The following is a 23,057-nucleotide window of genomic DNA, read 5'->3' on the forward strand; positions in this document are numbered from 1 at the left end:
ATCCGACACCACCGGGGAGAGATGACAAGCAGGACAGTAATTATGCTCTCCGATGCACGGGTGTAATCAATGAAATAGTGTAACTTTCAAATCACATTTTATATTTGACCATGATTAGTGAGTTCATACAAAACTGCCAATTATATATGTTCCTTTACAAACAAAATAAAACAACAAGATATAATGTATAAATTTATTGAAAATTTAAACAATAATAATGACATATTTCATTACCTTAGCTAATAACATGCAAACCGGTTGCTTCTAATGTTATTAAAATTGAACAATATTTGTTTATTATATCAAATAATTATATTAATACCAACTATTTACAACATTATAATAGCAAATTATATGAACCGTGGTTTTAAATTTGAACGAAATACTAATACTAGCTTCGGCCCGCTTTTCGAAGCAACTACCTCTCGCACATAGATAAAAATGAATCTGTATATTATTCCTGAAAATCAATTCAATATTTTGCATGGACGGGATATATTTTACATGACCCCTCCCGCTGTGGGTGCAGCGTGAGGGAGTGTCAGACTCAAACCGTCTTACCACAAAAACTTTTAAACGTCAGTTTATGCCTTGTCTAAAAAAATGTCAAATTATGACGTTGACATATGGTTCATTTTGCAACCAAAATTTTATTAGACAAGTGTAAAACAGGGTTTAAAGTTTTTGTAGTAAGGCCATTACTGACTTAACCCCACCATGTTCCTTCTTAAGCCTTTTATGTACCAGCGCCGCGGTAACTCGCGCGAACAATCCCGCAGCCATTAATAGAGGTCTTTCAATTAAAAAAGCCACGGTTCCCAATATTAAACACTATGTTCTAAGCAATATGGTCCACTTTCGATCGAAATAACTAAGGCACTATTATTGCTCATTATCATCTGCCTAGCCTTTTCCCAACTACGTCGGGGTCGGCTTCCAATCTAACCGGATGCAGCTGAGTACTAGTGTTTTACAAGGAGCGACTGCCCTATCTGACCTCCTCAATCCAGTTACCCGGGCAACCCAATACTCCTTGGTAAGACTGGCTGTCAGACTTACTGCCTTCTGACTACCCGTAACGACTGCCAAAGATGTTAAAATGACAGCCGGGACCTACAGTTTAACGTGCTTTTATATCTAACTTACTAGTAGTAACTCATCCATCCTCCTCCGAGCCTTTTTCCCAAACTATGTTGGGGTCGGCTTCCAGTCTACTACTAGTCTAGTACTAGTAGTAACTATTACTATAAAAATCAATGTTTTATACTTTATTTATCACAGAAAATAATGACCTGTTAACATTTTGAAATGCTCGTTTGTAAATATGTAAAACCTTTTTCTTTCTCACAATATTTTTTTGGATATATATATTTTATTTCTCGAAAGAGCCGTACCTATATGTACTTGGCTCACCCGCCATCTTAAAATTATAATGATAACCAATCCATTTTCAGCTGTCAAATTGGAGATTTGACCAATGGGCGTCAAATACTCGACTGGGGCTCGATTCTACTAATTTTACTTAAGCGACATACGATTCACATCTGACTGAGATCCAATCACAACTCAATTACGATTGAAGCGTATGTGGCATTCCGATATTTTTTCTTTTAAATAAACGATTTTATCCTTTTCTGTGATTCAATAATGAATCATATTGTCTGTAAATTATTTACAATTGCAATACGATTGTAGAGCAAACTACCGTATAGACCAAAATGGCAGACCAATCAAATGTCATTGGAATACGATTGGTCTTATATTAGTAGCAGAATGCCCGATATGGTTAAAACTGCTATTGCGATTCAATTTTGACATTATTAACTTAGGAGAATCGGGCCCCTGTTTATCATTATAGTTAAATGGTATAACTTATTAACTAAATGGACGTAACAGTTTATATACTGCTTATTGCCTAATTCAAACTTATAATTTTATACTTTATTCTTAATAAGCATACATTGTGTAATTTAAATTAACATAAAACAAAATCTTTGTACCTTATTTGTTTAAATGCAATATAATTTTTTATATGTGACGAACTAAGCACCTAAATATATGAAAAAATCTGTAACTTTTGACAGTACCAACAATAATATTATAAACTCAAAAAAAAAATTCATTTTTGGTTAATATTTCAATTTCATTCAAAAAATATTTAGGCCACACGTGAATTTTCAATAACAGACTAAAAAATATATAGACAGCACATTCTAAATCTAGCTGCTTTTTGAACTGTTTATTTCATAAATTAAATGATCTACAATCCATTTGAGTACGCACTTAAAGGTAAACAATTTTGATTTGACTTTTTACACAAATACATTATTAAACAAATAAACTACTGCTTAATGGCTTATCAAGTCATTTTTATTAGTGTATTTTTAAACATATTTTAAACTAGCTTCCGCCCGCGTAGAGTTCGGTTATATCGCGTTTCCAAGAGAATTCTTCAAAAGTCCGGGATAAAAATTATCGTATGTTCTTTCTCAAGGTCAACTCTATCTCTGTACCAAATTTTATTACAATCAGTTCAGTGGTTTAGACGTGAAAGCGTGACAGACAGAGTTACTTTCACATTTATAATATTAGTTAGGATTTATTTTCAAAATATTTTTTTATAGAAATCGTATCAAGAATTCAAGATTGCTTACCTTGAGTGCCTACTCAAATTAATCATAATATGTTAACTATAATATTATGTATAATAACGACAATATAACAGTGAGCTTACATGAGTACCACTAATCAATAAAATTTGTACAAAATATATGAATTCCATAAAGTTACAAACATGTAATATAATAGAAGAATCAAACATACTACCATACCCGAGCCTTTTCCCAACTATGTTGGGGTCGGCTTCCAGTATAACCGGATATAGCTGAGTACCAGTGTGCCACAAGGAGCGACTGCCTATCTGACCTCCTCAACCCAGTTACCGAGCATAACGATAAAATTGTATACAGATTGAGGCATTTTCGTTGGTTTCTACTGTATTAATTCAGGTATTTTAAATGTTTTTTTCTAGAAAATACCGAATTAACAAAAAACTTATGTATGTATAGGTACTCTATTTGAGTAGGCAGTAAACTAAAGGCTTAAAATGCGGTCAAAATTCAATAAGTAATAATTAACTAATCAACGAAATAATTATTTTAAGCAGTAGTTTATTTTGGGAACTATATTTTTTGTCACCAAAATTTATTTTTGTCATCAAGTTGTATCACCTAATAAATAGATTTATCGCCACGAAATATTTTCGTTCTCAGATAAACAAAGAGTGTTCTCATGTATGAATTACCAAATTATTGTCAATATAATATATAAAATATGAGATGGATCACCAATAAAATTGTAGTGCATTACATGAATATAAACTTCGTTCTTATAATAATAGTTTTATTACTTAAATAATAGCTTAGTGCTCAAAATGGTAGATCTGTCACCAAATAAATCGATTAATCGATCCCTGACTGCGACTGCTTTTTATTTGTTATTTTGTCACCAATACAGTAGTTACATTTTATTATGTCTAATTATTAAAATAATGTATTCGTTACCAATTTAATACATCAGTTTATTTTTAATGAAAATATGTTCAAAGGGAAGAGGAACGGAAGGGGGACAAATTGGCGCGCTTTCGGGCCTCAACGAATGGGTTGTAGGTTGGTTGTAGGTACGATCATACGATGCTTATTTTGACTTTAATTAAGTGTTATAATTACTATTCAGCTAGAAATTTAATTTAAATATATTTATACTACCTACCTGTGGAAATTAAGACCCTTGGGGGAGGCACATGGCCAGTGAAGTAGACTCTTTTGGTTGAAAGGATGATGACGACCACCCTACATTTTATTACAATTCATGAAATTTTCTAGTGATATAATATATGATTTATTGGTGATCTTTTTAAATTAGTTTGCCTAAATACTATTAGGACAAACCTATTATAATACATACAAAACCATTTATTTGGTACTTGACCCCATATCTCCATGATTTTCGGTAATTTATTGTGGAATTGATTTTATATTGTTTGGTGATACATTTTGGTGACAAATCTACTATTTTGAGGGCAAACCCTATTATTTAAGAAACACAAAATGAATTAAATTGATGACAGCTTAAATCATACCCGTTTATTTTATATAACTTCAGTAAAGTGCCGACCCAAATGTAATATAGACTCGTTTATTATATTACACATTGTAAAACACCAAGGCACACAAAAACTGCCTCATCTATATTTATCAAAACCTGTAAAAACTACTATATAGAAAGATTTGTACTGCAACTGCCACAATTTTTGACCTGAGCTTCAAATTGAGCCAACCTTTTCTGCAAATGCATAATAGTTGCATCCTTTTGTTTCAACTGCATTTTCAAGGTTGTTATAGAATCTTCTAAGGCCCCATAAACCGCTTGGACCTCAGGTTGATAAGAAAACACTTGCGGAGGCTCGTCAAGACAGAAAAACTCCCTAACTACTGGATGGTTAGGCAACTTACTCAGTATAGCGTTGACAAAAATCTGTAATCCTCTAACTCGGTCTTCCAAAAATGCAGGTTCAAAATTATCTCTGAACCACCGTTTTCCAGGCAACGGTAAGTTCAAATTTGGTTGCTCTGCCTTTATTCTTGAGTATAGTCTTACAAAATCTGTGTATCGACGAAAAACTAACCAGGATTGGTCACTATTGTCATCTTCAACCTTTAATTTGTATATAGTGAATCTGGCCCGTTCTTCCATAATTTCATACCCAACTATAGGAATTTGTAGCGACTCATATTTCTTAATTTCTTCACCATGTAAACTTAAATCGATATTACTAATACTGTTTTGAATAGTTCTAAAGTCACGGTACCCTTCGTTTAAATTCCCAGTGCTTTTATAATGATTTCTGGCCTGCATATTGTTTCTGCGGGGCTCCATCTCATTGTCAGACAAAGCGGAGTCATTTTTATAGTGTTTCTTGTATAGTTTTGTGAATCTTTTAACTGGGGCTTGCGTGTCTTCGCTGGATGTTGAAGAAACTTCGTTATTCATACCGTCTCGGTTGTTATTTGCTTGTACTAAATCCATTTTGTACTGTTTATCTGAAATTAGGAAAAAATATATTTTATTACAATGTTAGTGGGTAAAGAACTAACCTCTCGAGTATGAGGGTGTGGGTTCCATTCCAGTTCAGTCACCAATGCAACTTTTCTAAGTTTTAATGTACTTTCTAAGTAGGTATGTATATTTTGGACACCAATGGCTCATAAAAAGATGAAGGAAAACATCTTGAGGAAACCTGGACTATAAAGTCTGAAATCACCAACCCACATTGAGCAAGTGTGGTGATTAATGCTCAATCCTTCTCTGTGTGAGAAGAGGCAGCAGCCTGTACAGTTTTTTATTGCAGGCTTTAACAAAAAGTGTTTGTACCTTTGACCTGAATGTATGTCACAATTTAGCGGAAATTCGCATTATAACGTCTATAGGTATACGAAAAAGTCCTATCAATATTATTATTATTTCTCAAATTGAGTATAGTTTAGTGCAAATAAAATTCACGCCTAATTAAAAAACTTAACAGTAATTGACCATTAAAACATGTTACACTTTCTTCATACAACAATGACCCAGATTATCTTTCTAAAAAGTAAATATAAACACACTACTTTCATTTTGAAATCACCCAGTTGTTACTAAGTGTAAGGTAGTATTTTAATTTCTTAACATTTCAGTTAGGGCTGCCATCCGTCCGGGTTTCCCCGGATTTGTCCTCGTTTGGAGGCCGTCCGGGGGCCGTCCGAGCGGGGTTTCAAGAAGTGTCCGGGGAAAACCCGGACACTTTTCTCATAAAGAAGCACCTCATTGAATTTAAGTATATGTTAAAAGTAAATGGATTACAAATTAGGTATTATTTTGTTTAAAAAAAATCGTACTCGTTCGGGAAAAAATGCGATTTACGTAAAATGTCCGGGTTTTTTTCATATTTGTCCGGGTTTGTCGAAATTCGAGATGGCAGCCCTAATTTCAATTAATTAATTTTATTGTACTCTCACTACACCTATAAGAGGAAGTTTGAAAGTGGCGCCGGTAACAGAGAAACTGCGTGGAAACCGGCTGTCATGGTATGGGCATGTGATGCGGAGGAATGAGAGTCATGTTGTGAGGAAGGTGATGAGTATGAACGTGGACGGATATAGTGGAAGAGGAAGACCAAAGAAACGATGATGGATTGTGTGAAAGTCGATATGGTAAGAGAGAATGTTACTTGTGAGATGACGGCAGATAGAAGAGTATGGAAGGGAAAACATGCTGCACAGACCCTAAATAAAATTGGGATAGGCAGGAGGATGATGATGATGATTTGAAAGCCTCAGGCTTCTCGAGTAACATAAGACTATATTTTATCCCGGTGGTTCCTATGGGAAGTAGGTGAAACCACGGGAATACAGCTAGTATTAAAATAAGATTTAGTACCTGGTTAATAACATAGCACATGCATCTTCACTTTATCAGACACATATATATAAAGCATTAGTTTAGATTAGAAATATCAATAAATACATAATTATTTTTATATGAATAAATAAATACTGATGTCATTAGATAAGTTAATGTCAATGCTAATGTAAATATTGGAAAAACAGGTTTCTATAGTTCCAAATGATGTCATAATCATACATTCAAGATCGCACTACCATTTACATCTATCGGGTTTCATCATCCTCCATCCTCCGAGCCTTTTCCCAATCATGTCGGGGTCGGCTTTCAGTCTAACCGGATTTAGCTGAGTACCAGTGCTTTACAAGAAGCGACTGCCTATCTGACCTCCTCAACACAGTAACCCGGGCAACCCAATACCCCTTGGTTAGACTGGTGTCAGATTTTCTGGCTTCTGACTACCCGTAACGACTGCCAAGGATGTTCACTGACAGCCGGGACCTACAGTTTAACGTGCCATCCGAAACACAGTCAATGGTGTCTAAGATATACTTAGAAAGTACATACAAACTTAGAAAAGTTGCATTGGTACTTGCCTGACCTGGGATCGAACCCGTGCCCTCATACTTGAGGTTGGTCCTTCACCCACTAGGCCACCACGACTTTAACATCTATCGGGTTTATGAAAACGAAAAATGACTCCTATTGCTAAACCACTGAATGGATTAGGTTTATTTTTTTACAATTCGCCATAGAATATCACAAAGTATATGTGATAGGATTTAATGTGATTATGTACAACACACCCGATATATGTTTATGACAGATAAATATACTTATATGGTTTGTGTACAAAAAACAGATGCACTAGAAGCCTGTAGCGACCCTAATATGTATCAAACAACATTTTTAATGTTCTACAATAATTTCAGTACCCAAAACAAAAGAAAATCTTCTTTATTTTATTAAGTATAGATAAATATTTGGTTATTAATATTATTTTTTTTTCTGTCCAAGATTTTACAGACCAGTCACAGTAAAATTGTGATATAAGAGTTACATACTTTTGGTCAGTGGGTCGTCTTAGGGTTTTTTTTGCGCCATAATTTATAACTTATCACTGTTTCGAAGAAAATTTTGTAAACAACTTCAAACTCGAAAGTGGCTTTCTGTTTTAGCGCACGTATTTCACAAAATAAAAGATTTTTAAATATTTCTTTTAGTGTGACAAAGATTAGTCATTGGTACTAGGTTGACAGAATTAACAGGAGTCAACCTTCAAGCCAATTAAAGTACAATAGTACTTACTGCGATTCTTCGTGAAGTTATGCTCCAACCATATCGCTCATAACAAAGATAGATTACACTATTAAACCATATTAAATTTAACTCCAACACTCTGTTTCGTTATCTTAATGAGCAATCACTAACTTAAAAACGTAGTTTTAACGTTAATACGGTAAAAGTTAGTCAAATAAACAATATTTTTCGCAAAATACAACGTATAGCGATGAGTTTTGTAAAATTACTAATTTTTGACACTTTTTTTTTGAAAGCTTGCTTTCTCTATGAAATAAGATTTCTAGCATTTTCATATATTGCTATCTCACATATTACTCAAAGAGAAACTGAGACAAGTTATAAGATAAGAAAAAGATGCTTCTGCGCGAACTTGGAACGCAACGTCACGTTTCTTTACTCACAGATTTTTTTTTGCTACTTGTTGATTCAAAAGTAGTTGAGGCAAAATAGAATGGTAAACTTCTATGTGCTCATTTTGATTCGTTACCATACTGTTTCCATGTCATCTAAGATGTTGTTAGATGAATCTTAAATTATATTAGTCCAGTTTACAATAGAAAAACTCATGTTTTTCATTCTTTTAAGCATGCGGAGTACGTCATACACAATACACCATATGCTGCATGACATGACAGACGTTTCATTCACGTTGACAATGACATCTATGATATTTCACAAGAAAAATACATTGGAAAAATACGGCCGTTTTTTGAGCACATTTGTATTTATTTACAATAAATAAACTTGCTACATTTTATTCTCTTCACAAACTGTTATCGTGCGTGAGTCGAGTTGGCTCCTCCATCGCTGTGTTCTAGTTAAATCAAGAGCGGTTCTGCCAATGTTAAGTATTGTATATAGTTGTGTTTGTGTTGTAGTCGGTTGTAGTTAAGTTTGATTTTGTGTGTTGTTGTACGCAATGAGTTCGCGGTGTATCTTGTGTGGACCTCCTGAAGATTCGAGCATCACTCTGCATCGGTTCCCGAAGCCTGGGATAACAAATGCTCTGCGGTATGTTATGCTGTGTCAACCAATGACAATATGACATTATGAACTACTGTCTAAAAAGTTGTGCTGTTAAAACTCAGCTGGACTGACAAAGGGTCCGTTCAAACAGACCGGCGCGGAGAGCATTAAAGAGCATGCAATCGGAGCCAAACGTCGAGAAGAGCCGGTCAGCTCTTCTTATTATTTCACACCGAGCGCCTTTGAGCATTTTTAATGACAAAAGCAGCGCGCATGCTAAAATAAACTTTACTATAAATACTGAGAACTCGGTTTTCAACGTGTTAAGAATTTGCTCTCCTCTCCGTGACGGTCTATGTGAACTGAATGGACCCAAATTGTGATTCCCGGGTTATATTCCCGGTACGATCAACATTATTTCGTGTGATGAGCATTCTTCATACTTTTTGGTTGTGGTCTGGAGTTGTAATAATGTATTTAAGTATATTAGCTTCTGCCAGGGTTTTCACCCGTATCCCGTGGGAACCTCTGCACAAACGCGGATAAAAAGCATCTGGGCTATCTAACACTGAAAGAATTTTTCAAATCGGACCAGTAGTTCCTGAGATTAGCAGAAGATAAATAATTGGAGACTATAATTTTGCTGTCTTTTGTAAGTTTCTGACATTCAAAAAGTGCTGTGGTGCAGCTAAGTTATATTTTAATTTTGATGTATATTTTTTATATTTTCAGCTGTGAATTATGGGCAAAGTATTGCTTCCCGAACCAGGCCGGGTCTTCGTCACCACAATTTCAAATGGAACTATTTAACAAGCAGAAAATGCTATGCAACAAACATTTTGAAGAAAAAGTATTCAATCAAAATAGGTTGTTAAGATCGGCTGTACCTACGGTTCCTGTGTTACAAGTAAGTAACTAGAAACTGTGAAATCTTGGTGGCCTATAGTCAAAGAACCAACCTCTAAGAGCTCTGCCTCATTAGGACGCCATGGCGACGTCGCCGGCTACGTATCCAATCAGTTAGTATTGAAATATATGGTACCTAGCTCATGGTGATGCTTTGGCAACATCGCCAAATTGGAAGCGTGGCCACGAGCTACAGTTCCCTACGTGGCGTCTCGCTACTCTGGCTTGACAGCTTGCCACTATAATGTACACGGTAAAGTGCACCTCCCTCACTCAGTCGCCAGTGTGTTCGCCAGCCGCCATTTTGGACGGGACATTCCTAATGACGTAAATGAACTGACTGTCGAGACGCCATGGCCACTTGACTTGGCGACCATCGGATGCCAGTTGTAGCCAGACCTGCGCTGCTGGCGAAGTCGCTATCGCGTCTTATTAAGTACACTTTGCGGGTTCAATGCCAAGTCAGGCAAGTACCAATGCAACTTTTCTGAGTTTGTGTGTACTTTCTAAGAATATCTTGGACACCTTTTGTAATCTAATTAAACTATTCTAAGACTACCCACTGACCTTTTTTTTTAACTACATCAAAAATCATCAAATGACCCCTCCCGCTGTGGGTTAGCAGCGGTGAGGGAGTGTCAGACTCTTACTGACTAAAAACCGTCGTGTTCCGTAGTAGGCCTTTTATGTACCAGAGCCGCGGTAACTCGCGCGAACAATCCCGCAGCCCCGACAGACCTTGGCCTAGCTGGGCCTCGCTGGATGATCCACTGACCCGATTCTGACTTGGGACTAATTCAATTTTCCTATGTTTCAGATGGCCCGAACACCGTTCTGTATTTGCTGCTTGAAAAGGGATACGGCTTACGTCAGTTTAACGGGCTGTAAACATGCACAGTTTATCAAAAGACACCCAATAAAAAAGGTAATTATAGCTCTCAGCTAATTAGAAAAAAAAAAACAAAAGTCATTTGTTCAAAGTAGGCTGAAAATCAGCACTTTATGAACGTCAAATCTACAAAAGACAGTCCCCAAAACGCCCGCCCTTCACCACTTCCTATGTGTTTTTTCTGGGAAGAAGAAGTGGTGAAACAAACTCCCCAGCAACACAATTCTGTCTGTATGATTTGAAGAACCGTTAACCTGCCCAGATTATTGCAAAGGACTAGCTGTTCCCCACCTGCATCCCGAGGGATTTCATCATCTTCTGAGCCTTTTCCCAACCATGTTGGGGTCGGCTTCCCGTCTAGCCGGATGCAGCTGAGTACCAGTGCTTTACAAGGAGCGACTTCCCTATCTGACCTCCTCAACCCAGTTGCTCAGGCAACCCAATACCCCTTGGTAAAACTGGCTTCAGACTGCCCGTAACGACGGCCAAAGATGTTCAAATGACAGCCGGGACCTACAGTCTATCGTGTAGGCAGTCGCTCCTTGTGGCACACTGGTACTCAGCTACATCTGGTTAGACTGGAAGCCGACCCCAACATAGTTGGGAAAAGGCTCGGGAGATGATGACGTAATATAGCGCATTTTAATTGATCATTTTAGGAGCACCTAACATATCTAAAACATGCAATTCATGTATCCTTACTAACAATATGGACATTTTTCGGGTCCGTCTTTTGAAATCTTGACCTTCAAAAAGTGCTTATTTTCAGCCTATCTATACTAATATTATAAAGAGGAAAAATTTGTAAGTTTGTATGTAGGGGGTAATCTTTGGAACTGCTGGTCGGATTTCCAAAATTCTTTCAGTTATCTATATAGCTTCAATGATCCTGAGTGCCATAGGCTATATTTTCTCCCGGTACGGGCAGTAGTTCCCATGGGACGCGGGTGAAACCGCGGGAAAACGGCTAGTTTTGAATGACTTATATCTTGTTATCTCTTTTTAGGGTTCCGTACCCAAAGGGTAAAACGGGACTCTATTGTTTTCGCTCCTCTGTCCGTCCGTCCGTATGTCACCAGGCTGTATCTCATGTACCGTGATCGTAAGAGAGTTGAAATTTTCACAGATGAAGTATTTCTGTTGGCGCTATAACAGCAAATACTGAAAACTAGAATAAAATAAATATTTCGGGGGGCTCCCATACAACAAACGTGATTCTTTTGCTCATTTTTGCTCGATATCCAGAAATATACATAGAATATTAGTTTGGATGGTACGGAACCCTACGTGCGCGAGTCCGACTCGCACTTGGCCGGTTTTTTTTCATTCAGCTGCGGAAAGTAGTTCCCTCGGAATGCGTTTAATATGTATATTTTCTTTTGGTTTCAGATTAACGAAGATAATCTAATATGCTATGAGTGTCACAATATACTGAAAAAAATCAAAGAGTTTAGATTAAGAGTTGATGAAAGTTACAAAATATTATATCCACATGTAAGTAACTTAGTACTGTACTTTCTATTTATATCTTAGACAGCAAGACTGTGTTTCGGATGGCACGTTAAACTGTAGGTCCCGGCTGTCATTGAACATCCTTGGCAGTCGTTACGGGTAGTCAGAAGCCAGTAAGTCTGATACCAGTCTAACCAAGGGTATTGGGTTGCCTGGGTAAATGGGTTGAGGAGGTCAGACATGACAGTCGCTCCTTGTTAAGCACTGGTACTCAGCTACATCTGGTTATACTGGAAGCCTTTGGTAGGGTCTCTCTTACTCTTACAGCCTTTTTATCGTCCCACTGCTGAGCTGCGGCCTCCTCTCACACGGAGAAGGATTGAGCATTAATCACCACGCTTGCTCAATGCGGGTTGCTGATTTCAGACTTTATAGTTCAGGTTTCCTCAAGATGTTTTCCTTCACCTTTATATCAGCCATTGGTGTCTAAGATATACTTAGACAGTACTTGGTAGGGTCAGTCTTCTAAAATAGGTAGTGTGTGTGTGAATTTAATCCAATAATTTTTTTTAGGCAACGGTACCAGAATCAAGTTACAGAAAACCTAATTTACAAGTATACAAAATACCTGATGTAATTATTTCCAATGATTATGAAAATATTGATACAAATATAAAAGTAGAAATGGACTCTGCAGAAAATTCTACCGTAGAAAATATGGATACAGATTATATAGAAGAAGAAATACCTACGGTAGAAAATAAGAATATATATCATGAAGAACTAGTAGAAAATTTTGATCATAATTATGCAGATTGTCTAGAAGAAAATGCTACTGCAGAAAATTCTACCGTAGAAACGTTAGAAAATAAGGGTACAAATTATGTTGAACAAGAAAATTTGGATCATAATTATACTAATTCCTTAGTAGCAGAAATAGCTGCTGCTGAAAATTCTACCGTAGAAAATTTTAAAAGATATCATACAAGCATAAAAGTAGAAACAGTTTCTCCAGAGGAGTGTACCATAGAAAATTCTACTATTGATATCAGTAGCGCAAACAATTCTGAAAGCAATTTAATAGAAGACACTAAGAAAAGAACGAAATTAAAAAATATCGAAAGTGCCTTCAAAATTATTAAAAGCAACCAAAACGATGCCTGTATGAGTTTCCTAGCTGCATCTTTACAAAATATATCGAAAACACTGCTTAAGGATAATTTGAATATTTCTACTCAAAACATTACGAGTTTTATTAACCTAAGAAAAATATCTGAAAATACGTCGAAACTAACTCTGGATGGTGTTCAGAATAAATTGTTGGATAACAAGAAAGATATTTTGAAAAAATCACTTACTAAGAAATGTACTAATAATTATAAAATGCGTAAACATAAATTACTAGGTAAGTGTTTATTACTTATATTGACATAACTAGCTTCCGTCCGCGGCTTCGTCCGCATAGAGTTCGGTTATATTCCAAGAGAATTCTTCAAAAGTCCGGGATAAAAATTATCTTGTGTTCTTTGTCAAGGTCAACTCTATCTCTGTACCAAATTTAATAAAAATCAGTTCAGTGGTGTAGACGTGAAAGCGTAACAGACAGACAGAGTTACTTTCGCATTTATAATATTAGGATTTGCCTAGCCTTTTACCAACTATGTATAAACTACTGCTTAAAAAAGCGAGTCAATCGAATAAGACGTATATGTTTTATGATTTCAGAACTGAGAATATCTTCAAAAATAAAAAAGACTAAAATTACTAGAGAAGAATTATTGGAAGAGAGATCCCGAACAGCAGTTTCGCAAGCATACGCTAACTCTTTATACCGCTGTGACAACTGTTTACTAGGATTCTATTACGAAGAAAATTTTAAAGACCACATGAAGAGAAAACATAGTCCGGTAAGAAAAGCTTAAAAAAATAACACCATTATATCCTGTACTCTGCTGCGGCATTGAAAGCGCGAGTTACCGCGTCCCTGGTACATAAACGGCCTACGACGGAACACGACGGTTGTTAGTCAGTAAGAGTCTGACACTCCCTCACCGCTGCTAACCCACAGCGGGAGGGGTAATTACACGATTTTGACCATCGATACAAAATATAAAAAAAAAAACCCCGTACGCTAGACACCGATGCCATGCACTCGTGCGCTCACATACTTATGGCCGGCGCGCGCCGCGCTCGCCGCGTCATGCACCGCGATAAACGAGTACTGCATCGCGTGTGACGTCACTCGTAGAGATACGTCACGTTCGTATCAATTATATATTGTTTATAAACGTGTGTTAAGTTCTGTTATAAATGTAGCTCGCGTTGGATACGATTATTATCAATAAATAGTTTTGCATTCGAACTGTAGATATATTAATTGTATTATATTACATGAATTCCATTTATTAACTGCATTTTTCCTGGTCTAACATTTTTCTGTTACGATGAATCCGCTGTTGACAAATAAATTGAAACTGACATGAACCGCGCGGGATGCCGGCTCGTCTATGGATCGCTCGAATTGTAGATTGATAGTTTCAAGTAGTAGTAGTCTGTAACGGAATTATATGTATGATGCAGTCTATCATAATCATTAAGATTAATCTTTAAGATTAATCATTATGATGCAAGCATCACAAATCATGGCTCGCGAATATTTGGTATGCCTTTATTAAGTTATTGAGTATTGAGTATAAGTGCTTTTGAGCATAAATTAAAAACAACTGTTATAATGTATTGTAAATATAAGCGATTACGGTAATATAGTATTGCAGTTATGCCGACTGTGTTTTATTTAAGGGAGAAATAAAACTATGGATTCCATTCGCAGTTACATATGCACTCTTGTCGAGACTGTATGTCGGCTAGCGCGTAGGATGTTTGTGCGTTATACAGCCGCATACACGAGCGCGTATCTCATAGAAGACTACCGCTCGCTCTACTCGAACTATGTGAGACAGTCAGACAGGCAACTAAGCGTCTGCTCACTGCCGATACAGACTGAGACACTATACCGAAGACAAAGCGATGACCAACTGTATTGGAACTGAGTTACAGATTATTGTCATCATTCGAGCTTGCGATTGAAGCGTTGCTGATTACACCAAGATCTAACCGATCAACATAGTGACTACATGCAGATCATTTTCTCAATAAGTGATGAAAAGTTGAATCGTCTTTAAAAAAGCCAAAAAAAAACATATGTAACGCTTTGTTGATTCGGATTGTAATCCAAAATCAACCTGTGTTACATATGTTTTTTTTTTTTTGTCGTATCTACTATTAAATCATTATTCCTTTAGTCAGTGCGAGCGCATATGGATCACGGTGTGGGTGGCATTGTATGATCATTTGTCTAGTGGCAGGCTCTGTAACTCAGTTCCAATAGAGTTGGACGTCGCTTCGGCTTCGGTATTCGGTATAGACTCTCAGTTGCCTGTCTGACCGTCTCACATAGTGCGGGTAGAGCGAGTGGTGGTCTTCTATGAAATACGCGCTCGAGTCTGCGGCTGTATGACGCACAAACATCCTACGCGCTAGCCGACATACAGTCTCGACAAGAGTGCATATGTAACTGCGAACGGAATCCATAGTTTTATTTCTCCCTTATATAAAACGCAGTCGGCATAACTGCAACACTATATTACCATTATCGCTAATAATTACAATACATTATAACAGTTGTTTTAATTCAAATTATGCTCGAAATCAGTTCATGAAGGTACACCCGAAGATTCGCGAGCCATGATTGTGATGTGTGCATCATAATGATTAATCTTAATGATTATGATGCGTGCATCATACGTATAATACCGATACTGAATACTACTACTTGAAACTGCAATCTTTAATGATCTCTATGATGATCATCAGTTATGAACCAATCTAGAATGTTTAAACTGCGATTTTTGTACACAGCGATCCATATAGCCGACTTATGCAAGAGATGATTCAAGGCCAGACGACTCAAGCTTCCATGATTGTGATTCGTGTCACATACATATAGCTTTGAACGATGCAGTTTGTTGAATCTGCGATTCTCGAATCCTACTCCTCAGGCATAACGCGGATCGTAATGTGAATATACCCCGATTCATTGAAATTGCATTCACTCCTGAACCTAAACTTCGATGCACTCAGATGAAATCAATCCACGTTTGTGGTACATGGACTCATATATCGATTTTTTTGTTCAATCATTGAGTCCAAATCTATGATGATGCTCCATATGCAATTAAAATAGAAACTGCGACCCTGACTATACTCACCACGATTCAAGGCCGATCGATCCACAACAATACCAATTCCCCAGCGATCTCGCTCTCCATGATTGTGATATTATATCATGACTCGAATATGGATACACGGTGTTCAGTGTTCATGTAATAAAGCAATCCTTAAGTATAGAGAAAAAAATTTTATTATCCATGGCAAAGGAGACAAGGATTTAATTTGCACTCGTCGTAGAGGTATCTATTTATTGTGACTTCAGCCTGGATACAACTTGTTATCGCGGCGCGGATGACTCGGCGAGCGCGGCACGCGCCGGCTATACCTAAGAGAGCGCACGAGTGCATGGCATCGGTGTCAAGAGTACGGGGATCTATTAAAGTAACAAAGTTGTTTTTAATAACATTATACTCAGAGTCACACACTTGCACACCAGATGATTCGCGAATCATGGTTGTGATGCATCCTATAAGGATCCAATCTGCGTTCCCTTCAAGCGATCCAGACCATGACAATCATGAATCGCGGGATGACGACCCTTGTATGGACCGCTTGGAGTGTAGATTAAGGAAAGAATGGAGTTTCGATAAACTGAAATGATGTACGCAGCTCAATCATGGTTCGTGAATCATCTGCTTTGCAGAATGATTTCAAGCATTATTTGAGTAAAAACAACTCTTATAATGTATTGTAATTATAAGCGATTAAGGAAATATAGTATTGCAGTAATGCCGACTGCGATTTATATAAGGAAGAAATAAAACTATGGATTCCATTCGCAGTTACATATGCACTCTTGTCGAGACTGTATGTCGGCTAGCGCGTAGGATGTTTGTGCGTTATACAGCCGCAAACACGAGCGCGTATTTCATAGAAGATTACCGCTCGCTCTACCCGAACTATTCGAGACGGTCAGACAGGCAACTGAGCGTCTGCTCACTGCCGATACACCTGACAGCGACACTGTACCGAAGACAAAGCGACGACCAACTGTATTGGAACTGAGTTACAGATTATTGACATCATTCGAGCTTGCGATTGTAGCGTTGCTGAACCGACCGATTAACATACTGACTACACGCATATCATTTACTCAAAAAGTCAAAAGTTGACTCTCCTAAAAATGACAAAAAAAAAACATACTTATGTAAAAATTTGTTGATTTGGATTGTATTCCAAAATCAACTTGTGTTACATATGTTTTTTTTTGTCGTACTATTTAGTCACTATCGCTGTATTCAGTGCGAGCGCATATGGATCACGGTGTGGGTGGCATTGTATGATCATTTGTCTAGTGGCAGGCTCTGTAACTCAGTTCCAATTTCGAATAGAGTTGATCGTCATTTCGGCTTCGGTATTCGGTACAGACGCTCAGTTGCCTGTCTGAAAGTCTCACATAGTTCGGGTACAGTGAGCGGTAGTCTTCTATGAAATACGCGCTCGTGTCTGCGGCTGTATAACGCGCAAACATCCTACGCACTATCGGACATACAGTCTCGACAAGAGTGCATATGTAACTGCGAATGGAGTCCATAGTTTTATTTCTCCCTTATATAAAACGCAGTCGGCATAACTGTAATACTATGTTTCCTTAATCGCTTATAATTACAATACATTATAAGAGTCGTTTATTCACAAATTATGCTCGAAATCAGTTCATGAAGGCACACCCGAGGATTCGCGAGCCATGATTGAGATGCGTACATAATTTCAGTTTATCGAAACTCCATTCTTTCCTTAATCTACACTCCAAGCGGTCCATACATGAGTCGTCATCCCACGATTCATGATTGTCATGGTCTGGATCGCTTGAAGGGAACGCAGATTGGATCGTTATAGGATGCACGCATCACAAGCATAGGCGAATCATCGTATGAATCCCGTGGATGTCTTTCGACGGCACGCGCCGCGCTCGCCGAGTCATCGGCGCCGCGAAAACGATTTGTGTCTAGTGTGGCGCCACGACATTTAAGTAGGTGCCAATCCCTGTTTCCGTTGCCTTGATTATCCAATCTTTTTCACACACTCATGGTCGGCTACTAACGATGGGAAACTCTTTTGTCAGCATCATGGCTCGCGAATCATTTGGTGTGGATCTGCTAGGATTGCCAGTGGAGTACCCATCACGACCATGATTCGCGAATCATCTGGTGTGCAAGTGTGTGACTCTGAGTATAATGTTATTAAGAACAACTTCGTTACTTTAATAGATACTCGTGCGCTCTCATAGGTATAGCCGGCGCGTGCCGCGCTCGCCGCGTCATCCGCGCCGCGATAACAAGTTGTATCCAGCCTGAAGTCACAATAAATAGATGCCGCATCGACGAGTGCAAATTAAATCCTTGACTCCTTTGCCATGATAATTAAATCTTTTCTCTATACCTAACGATTATTTTATTACATGAATACCATGTATCCATATTCGAGTCATATGACATACGAATCACAATCCTGGACCGAGATCGATCGGCCTTGAATCGCGGTGAGTATAGGCAGGGTCGTAGTTTTAATTTTAATTGCATATTTAACAACATCATAGATTTGGACTCAATGATTGATCAAAAACATCGATATATGTATCCATGTACCACAAACGTGGATTGATTTCATCTGAGTGCATCGGAGTTTAGGCTCAGGAGTGAATGCAATTTCAATGAATCGGGGTATATTCACATTACGATCCGCGTTATGCCTGAGGAGTAGGATTCGAGAATCGCAGATTCAACAAACTGCATCGTTCAGAGCTATATGTGACACGAATCACAATCATGGAAGCTTGATTCGTCTGGCCTTGAATCGTCTCTTGCATAATCGATCGATCAGCCCGTTACACTTTTTGCCGACGATAGCACAGTAACAATTCAATGCAACAATAAAGGAACATACGATAACGATATTAATAATTCTCTTTCAACAATAATTAATTGGCTAAACAATAACAATTTAAAAATTAATCTTAATAAAACAAATGCAATGCACTTTAAACAACGTACACGTAGTGATAATAACCCTAAAGTAGTTTATAACAACAAAACCATAGAAGACGTCACCACTACAAAATTTCTTGGTATCACAATTGACGCTAAATTAAATTGGAAAGACCAGGTAGAAATACTTAGCAAAAAAATTTGTAGCTCAGCATATGCATTGTATAAATTAGCACCTTTAATCAATATTAAATCACTTCTTCTAGCATACCACGGCTTAGTTTCATCACACTTGAGATATGGTATAATCTTCTGGGGCAATTCGACTGACAGGGAAGTACCATTCAAAGCTCAAAAAAGATGTGTTCGATCCATGTTTAGACTTAAGCCAACAGATTCATGTAAACCTTATTTTATAAAGTATAAGATATTAACGATGCCATCATTATACATATTAGAAGTTGCTATGTTTGTAAAACAGAATAAACATTTATTTTTAAGCTTTAAAGAATTATCTAGCCGAAGTAGACGTGATAATACTGTCCTCAGCTCACAAAGTTCGAACACGGCATTATATACAATAAACTGCCAAAAAGTTGGAAGGAAGAAAATTCTAAAATATTTAAAAAACGGCTGCAGAAATTCCTAGAAAAGAAAGCATACTACAATATCTCAGAATTCTTAAATGATGTAATTGCTTGAAACTTAAGACTGTTTTGCTAGTAGATTGTTTATTATATTTTTAACCTAATTTTAAGTAAAATTTCAAGAATGTTCTTTATTTTAAATTTTGCTAGTAGCTTATTTATTATATTTTTAACCTAATTGTAAGTAAAAATTTAAGAATGTTCCTTATTTTAAATTTTTTTTTTTTTTGAATATTTGTACGCCTAAGAGGCCAAACATGAATGGTAACTTTATTTTCTTGTATAACAACCTGCATAACTATATGTACACCCATGTTTTTTAACAAATAAAGTATCTTGTATCTTGTATCTTGTATAAGTCGGTATACTGAATACCGAAGACAAAGCGATGTCCAACTCTACTGGAACAGTGTACAGAGCCTGTCACTAGACAAATGATCATACAATGCCACCCACACCGTGGTCCATATGCGCTCGCACTGAATACAGCTATAGTGACTGTATAGTACGATAAAAAAAAACATATGTAACACAAGTTGATTTTGGAATACAATCCAAATCAACAAAGTGTTATATATGTTTTTTTTTTTTTACATTTTTAACGCGATTCAACTTTTCATCACTTATTGAGAAAATGATCTGCATGTAGTCAATATATTATGTCAATCGGTTAGAGCTTGGTGTATTCAGCAACGCTACAATCGCAAGCTCGAATGATGACAATAATCTGTAACTCAGTTCCAATACAGTTGGTCGTCGATTTGTCTTCGGTATAGTGTCGCTGTCAGGTGTATCGGCAGTGAGCAGACGCTCAGTTGCCTGTCTAACTGTCTCACATAGTTCGGGTAGAGCGAGCGGTAGTCTTCTATGAAATACGCGCTCGTGTCTGCGGCTGTATAACGCACAAACATCCTACGCGCTAGCCGACACACAGTCTCGACAAGAGTGCATATGTAACTGCGAATGGAATCCATAGTTTTATTTCTCCCTTATGTAAAACGCAGTCGGCATAACTAATATAAATAATAATAATAATATTTTTATTTAAATTACATTACAGCATGAATTACATTGAGTCTTAAATATAAGCTTATATCCGAGTCTTACGTGCCTGAACTAGGATATCTTCAGGCGAGAAGAGCTAAAATAATTTAAAATTAACAAATAAACAAACTGCAATACTATATTTCCTTAATCGTTTATAATTACAATACATTATAAGAGTTGTTTTTACTCAAATTATGCTTGAAATCATTTTGCACAGCAGATGATTCGCGAGCCATGATTGTGCTGCGTACATGATTTCAGTTTATCGAAACTACATTATTTCCTTAATCTACACTCCAAGCGGTCCATACACGAGTCGTCATCCCGCGATTCATGATTGTCATGGTCTGGATCGCTTGAAGGGAACGCAGCTTGGATCGTTATAGCATGCACGCATCACAAGCATAGGCGAATCATCGTATGAATCCCGTGGATGTCTATCGCCGGCACGCGCCGCGCTCGCCGAGTCATCCGCGCCGCGTAGCGAGTTGTGTCTAGTGTGACGTCACGATTCACGCATGACAATCAATGCACTCGAATCATTAGGTGTGGGTCTGTCTGCTAGGATTGCCTTTGGAGCGTAGATTTAAATTCATTATAAAATCCACGAATCATAATCATGGAGTCGCGAGATCGCTAGGGAATCGGTATTGTTTATTTATTTATTTGCTATATTATTGTGGATCGGTGTAAGATCGCGTGTTGAGTGTAGTCAAGATCACAGTTTCGACAAATTGGATCGATGTCATATGATGCACGTAACACACTCAAGGTCGGCTACGAATGATGTGAAAACTCTTTTGTCAGCATCATGGCTCGCGAATCAAATCAATGAGGGTTTTTGAAATTTTTTCTGCCACCGGGTGGCGCCACGTATGCGTCTGGTCCAAACAGCTGTCAAATAGTATGGAATTGTAGGTGCCGAACTTATTGTTTATTGAAATTCTGTTATATTGGAAGTGTTATTGATTTTATTATGGACTATGGTCAGAATAAGGTTTCCGAACTAAAAATTGAGCTAAGAGAGAAGGTGCAAAAGTCACTGGTACTAAGGAAAAGCTTGTTGAAGAATTTGTTAACACAATATGATTTAGTTTTTTTTATTTACTCAACCGCAATAGTAAAACAATAATGCAGTGCTTTAATTATAAAATAAAAAAAACACTAAAATCGTTCACTATTCATAGTAAAGATAAGCTCTTTGACAGTTATTGGACCTGACGACTCGGTGCTGCCACCTCGTGGATTGCCATTTTAGAAAACCCTCATTGGCGGGAATCGGTATGAATCCCCTGAATGTCTATCGTCCGCTTACATACTATTGGGATCTGCTGGGATTGATTGCCTTTGGAGCGTCGATTTAGTTAGGATCGTTATATGATGCATCTGGTGTGCAAGTGTGTGACTCTGAGTATAATGTTATTAAGAACAACTTTGTTACTTTAATAGATACTCGTGCGCTCTCATAGGTATGGCCGGCGCGTGCCGCGCTCGCCGCGTCATCCGCGCCGCGATAACAAGTTGTATCCAGGTTGAAGTCACAATAAATAGATGCCGCATCGACGAGTGCAAATTAAATCCTTGACTCCTTTGCCATGATAGTTAAATCTTTTTCTCTGTACTTAACTATTGCTTTATTACATGAACACCGTGTATCCATATTCGAGTCATATGATATTATATCACAATCATGGAGTCGCGAGATCGGCTAGGGATTCGGTATTGTTGTGGATCGATCGGCCTTGAATCGCGGTGAGTTTAGGCAGGATCGTAGTTTCAATTTTAATTGCATATTCATAGATCATAGATCATCATCATAGATTTGGACTCAATGATTGAACAAAAAAATCGATATATGAGTCCGTGTACCACAAACGTGGATTGATTTCATCTGAGTGCATCGGAGTTTAGGTTCAGGAGTGAATGCAATTTCAATGAGTCGGGGTATATTCACATTACGAAGCTTGATTCGTCTGGCCTTGAATCGTCTCTTGCATAAGTCGGCTATATGGATCGCTATGCACAAAAATCGCAGTTTAAACATACTGGATTGGTTCATAACTGATGATCATCATAGAGATCATTAAAGATTGCAGTTTCAAGTAGTAGTAGTCAGTATCGAAATTATACGTATGATGCACGCATCATAATCATTAAGATTAATCATTATGATGCACACATCACAATCATGGCTCGCGAATCATCGGGTGTGCCTTCATGAACTGGTTTCGAGCATAATTTGAGAATAAA

The 23,057-nt window shown here is 37.5% G+C and overlaps 2 protein-coding genes across 6 annotated transcripts in view; one reads left to right on the forward strand and one right to left on the reverse strand.

Annotated features, from left to right (window-relative positions):
• Window positions 1-180: 180 nt before the first annotated feature.
• Window positions 181-7,997, reverse strand: LOC110383146 (sorting nexin-16). Its single transcript, XM_021343885.3, has 2 exons — window positions 7,750-7,997; window positions 181-5,102 (listed from the first exon to the last, which is right to left on the reverse strand). The coding sequence occupies exon 2, from the start codon at window positions 5,086-5,088 to the stop codon at window positions 4,276-4,278; it is 813 nt and encodes a 270-aa protein (XP_021199560.2). The 5' UTR covers window positions 5,089-5,102; window positions 7,750-7,997; the 3' UTR covers window positions 181-4,275.
• A 428-nt stretch (window positions 7,998-8,425) lies between these two features.
• The window catches only part of LOC110383147 (uncharacterized), a 95,784-nt gene continuing 81,152 nt past the window's right edge, over window positions 8,426-23,057 (forward strand). For 4 of the 5 annotated variants that reach the window (XM_064043399.1, XM_064043398.1, XM_064043397.1 and 1 more), the window contains exons 1-6: window positions 8,426-8,754; window positions 9,442-9,616; window positions 10,433-10,540; window positions 11,894-11,998; window positions 12,530-13,361; window positions 13,682-13,863. In XM_064043399.1, coding sequence (XP_063899469.1) covers window positions 8,663-8,754; window positions 9,442-9,616; window positions 10,433-10,540; window positions 11,894-11,998; window positions 12,530-13,361; window positions 13,682-13,863 — 1,494 coding nt within the window. In that variant the 5' untranslated portion in view covers window positions 8,426-8,662. Of the gene's footprint in view, window positions 8,755-9,006; window positions 9,362-9,441; window positions 9,617-10,432; window positions 10,541-11,893; window positions 11,999-12,529; window positions 13,362-13,681; window positions 13,864-23,057 lie in introns of those variants that run through there. The other variant, XM_064043401.1, reaches the window with a different exon arrangement.

This window comes from Helicoverpa armigera, chromosome 31, assembly GCF_030705265.1.
Source record: "Helicoverpa armigera isolate CAAS_96S chromosome 31, ASM3070526v1, whole genome shotgun sequence".
In the NCBI taxonomy this organism is placed as follows: Eukaryota; Metazoa; Arthropoda; class Insecta; order Lepidoptera; family Noctuidae; genus Helicoverpa; species Helicoverpa armigera.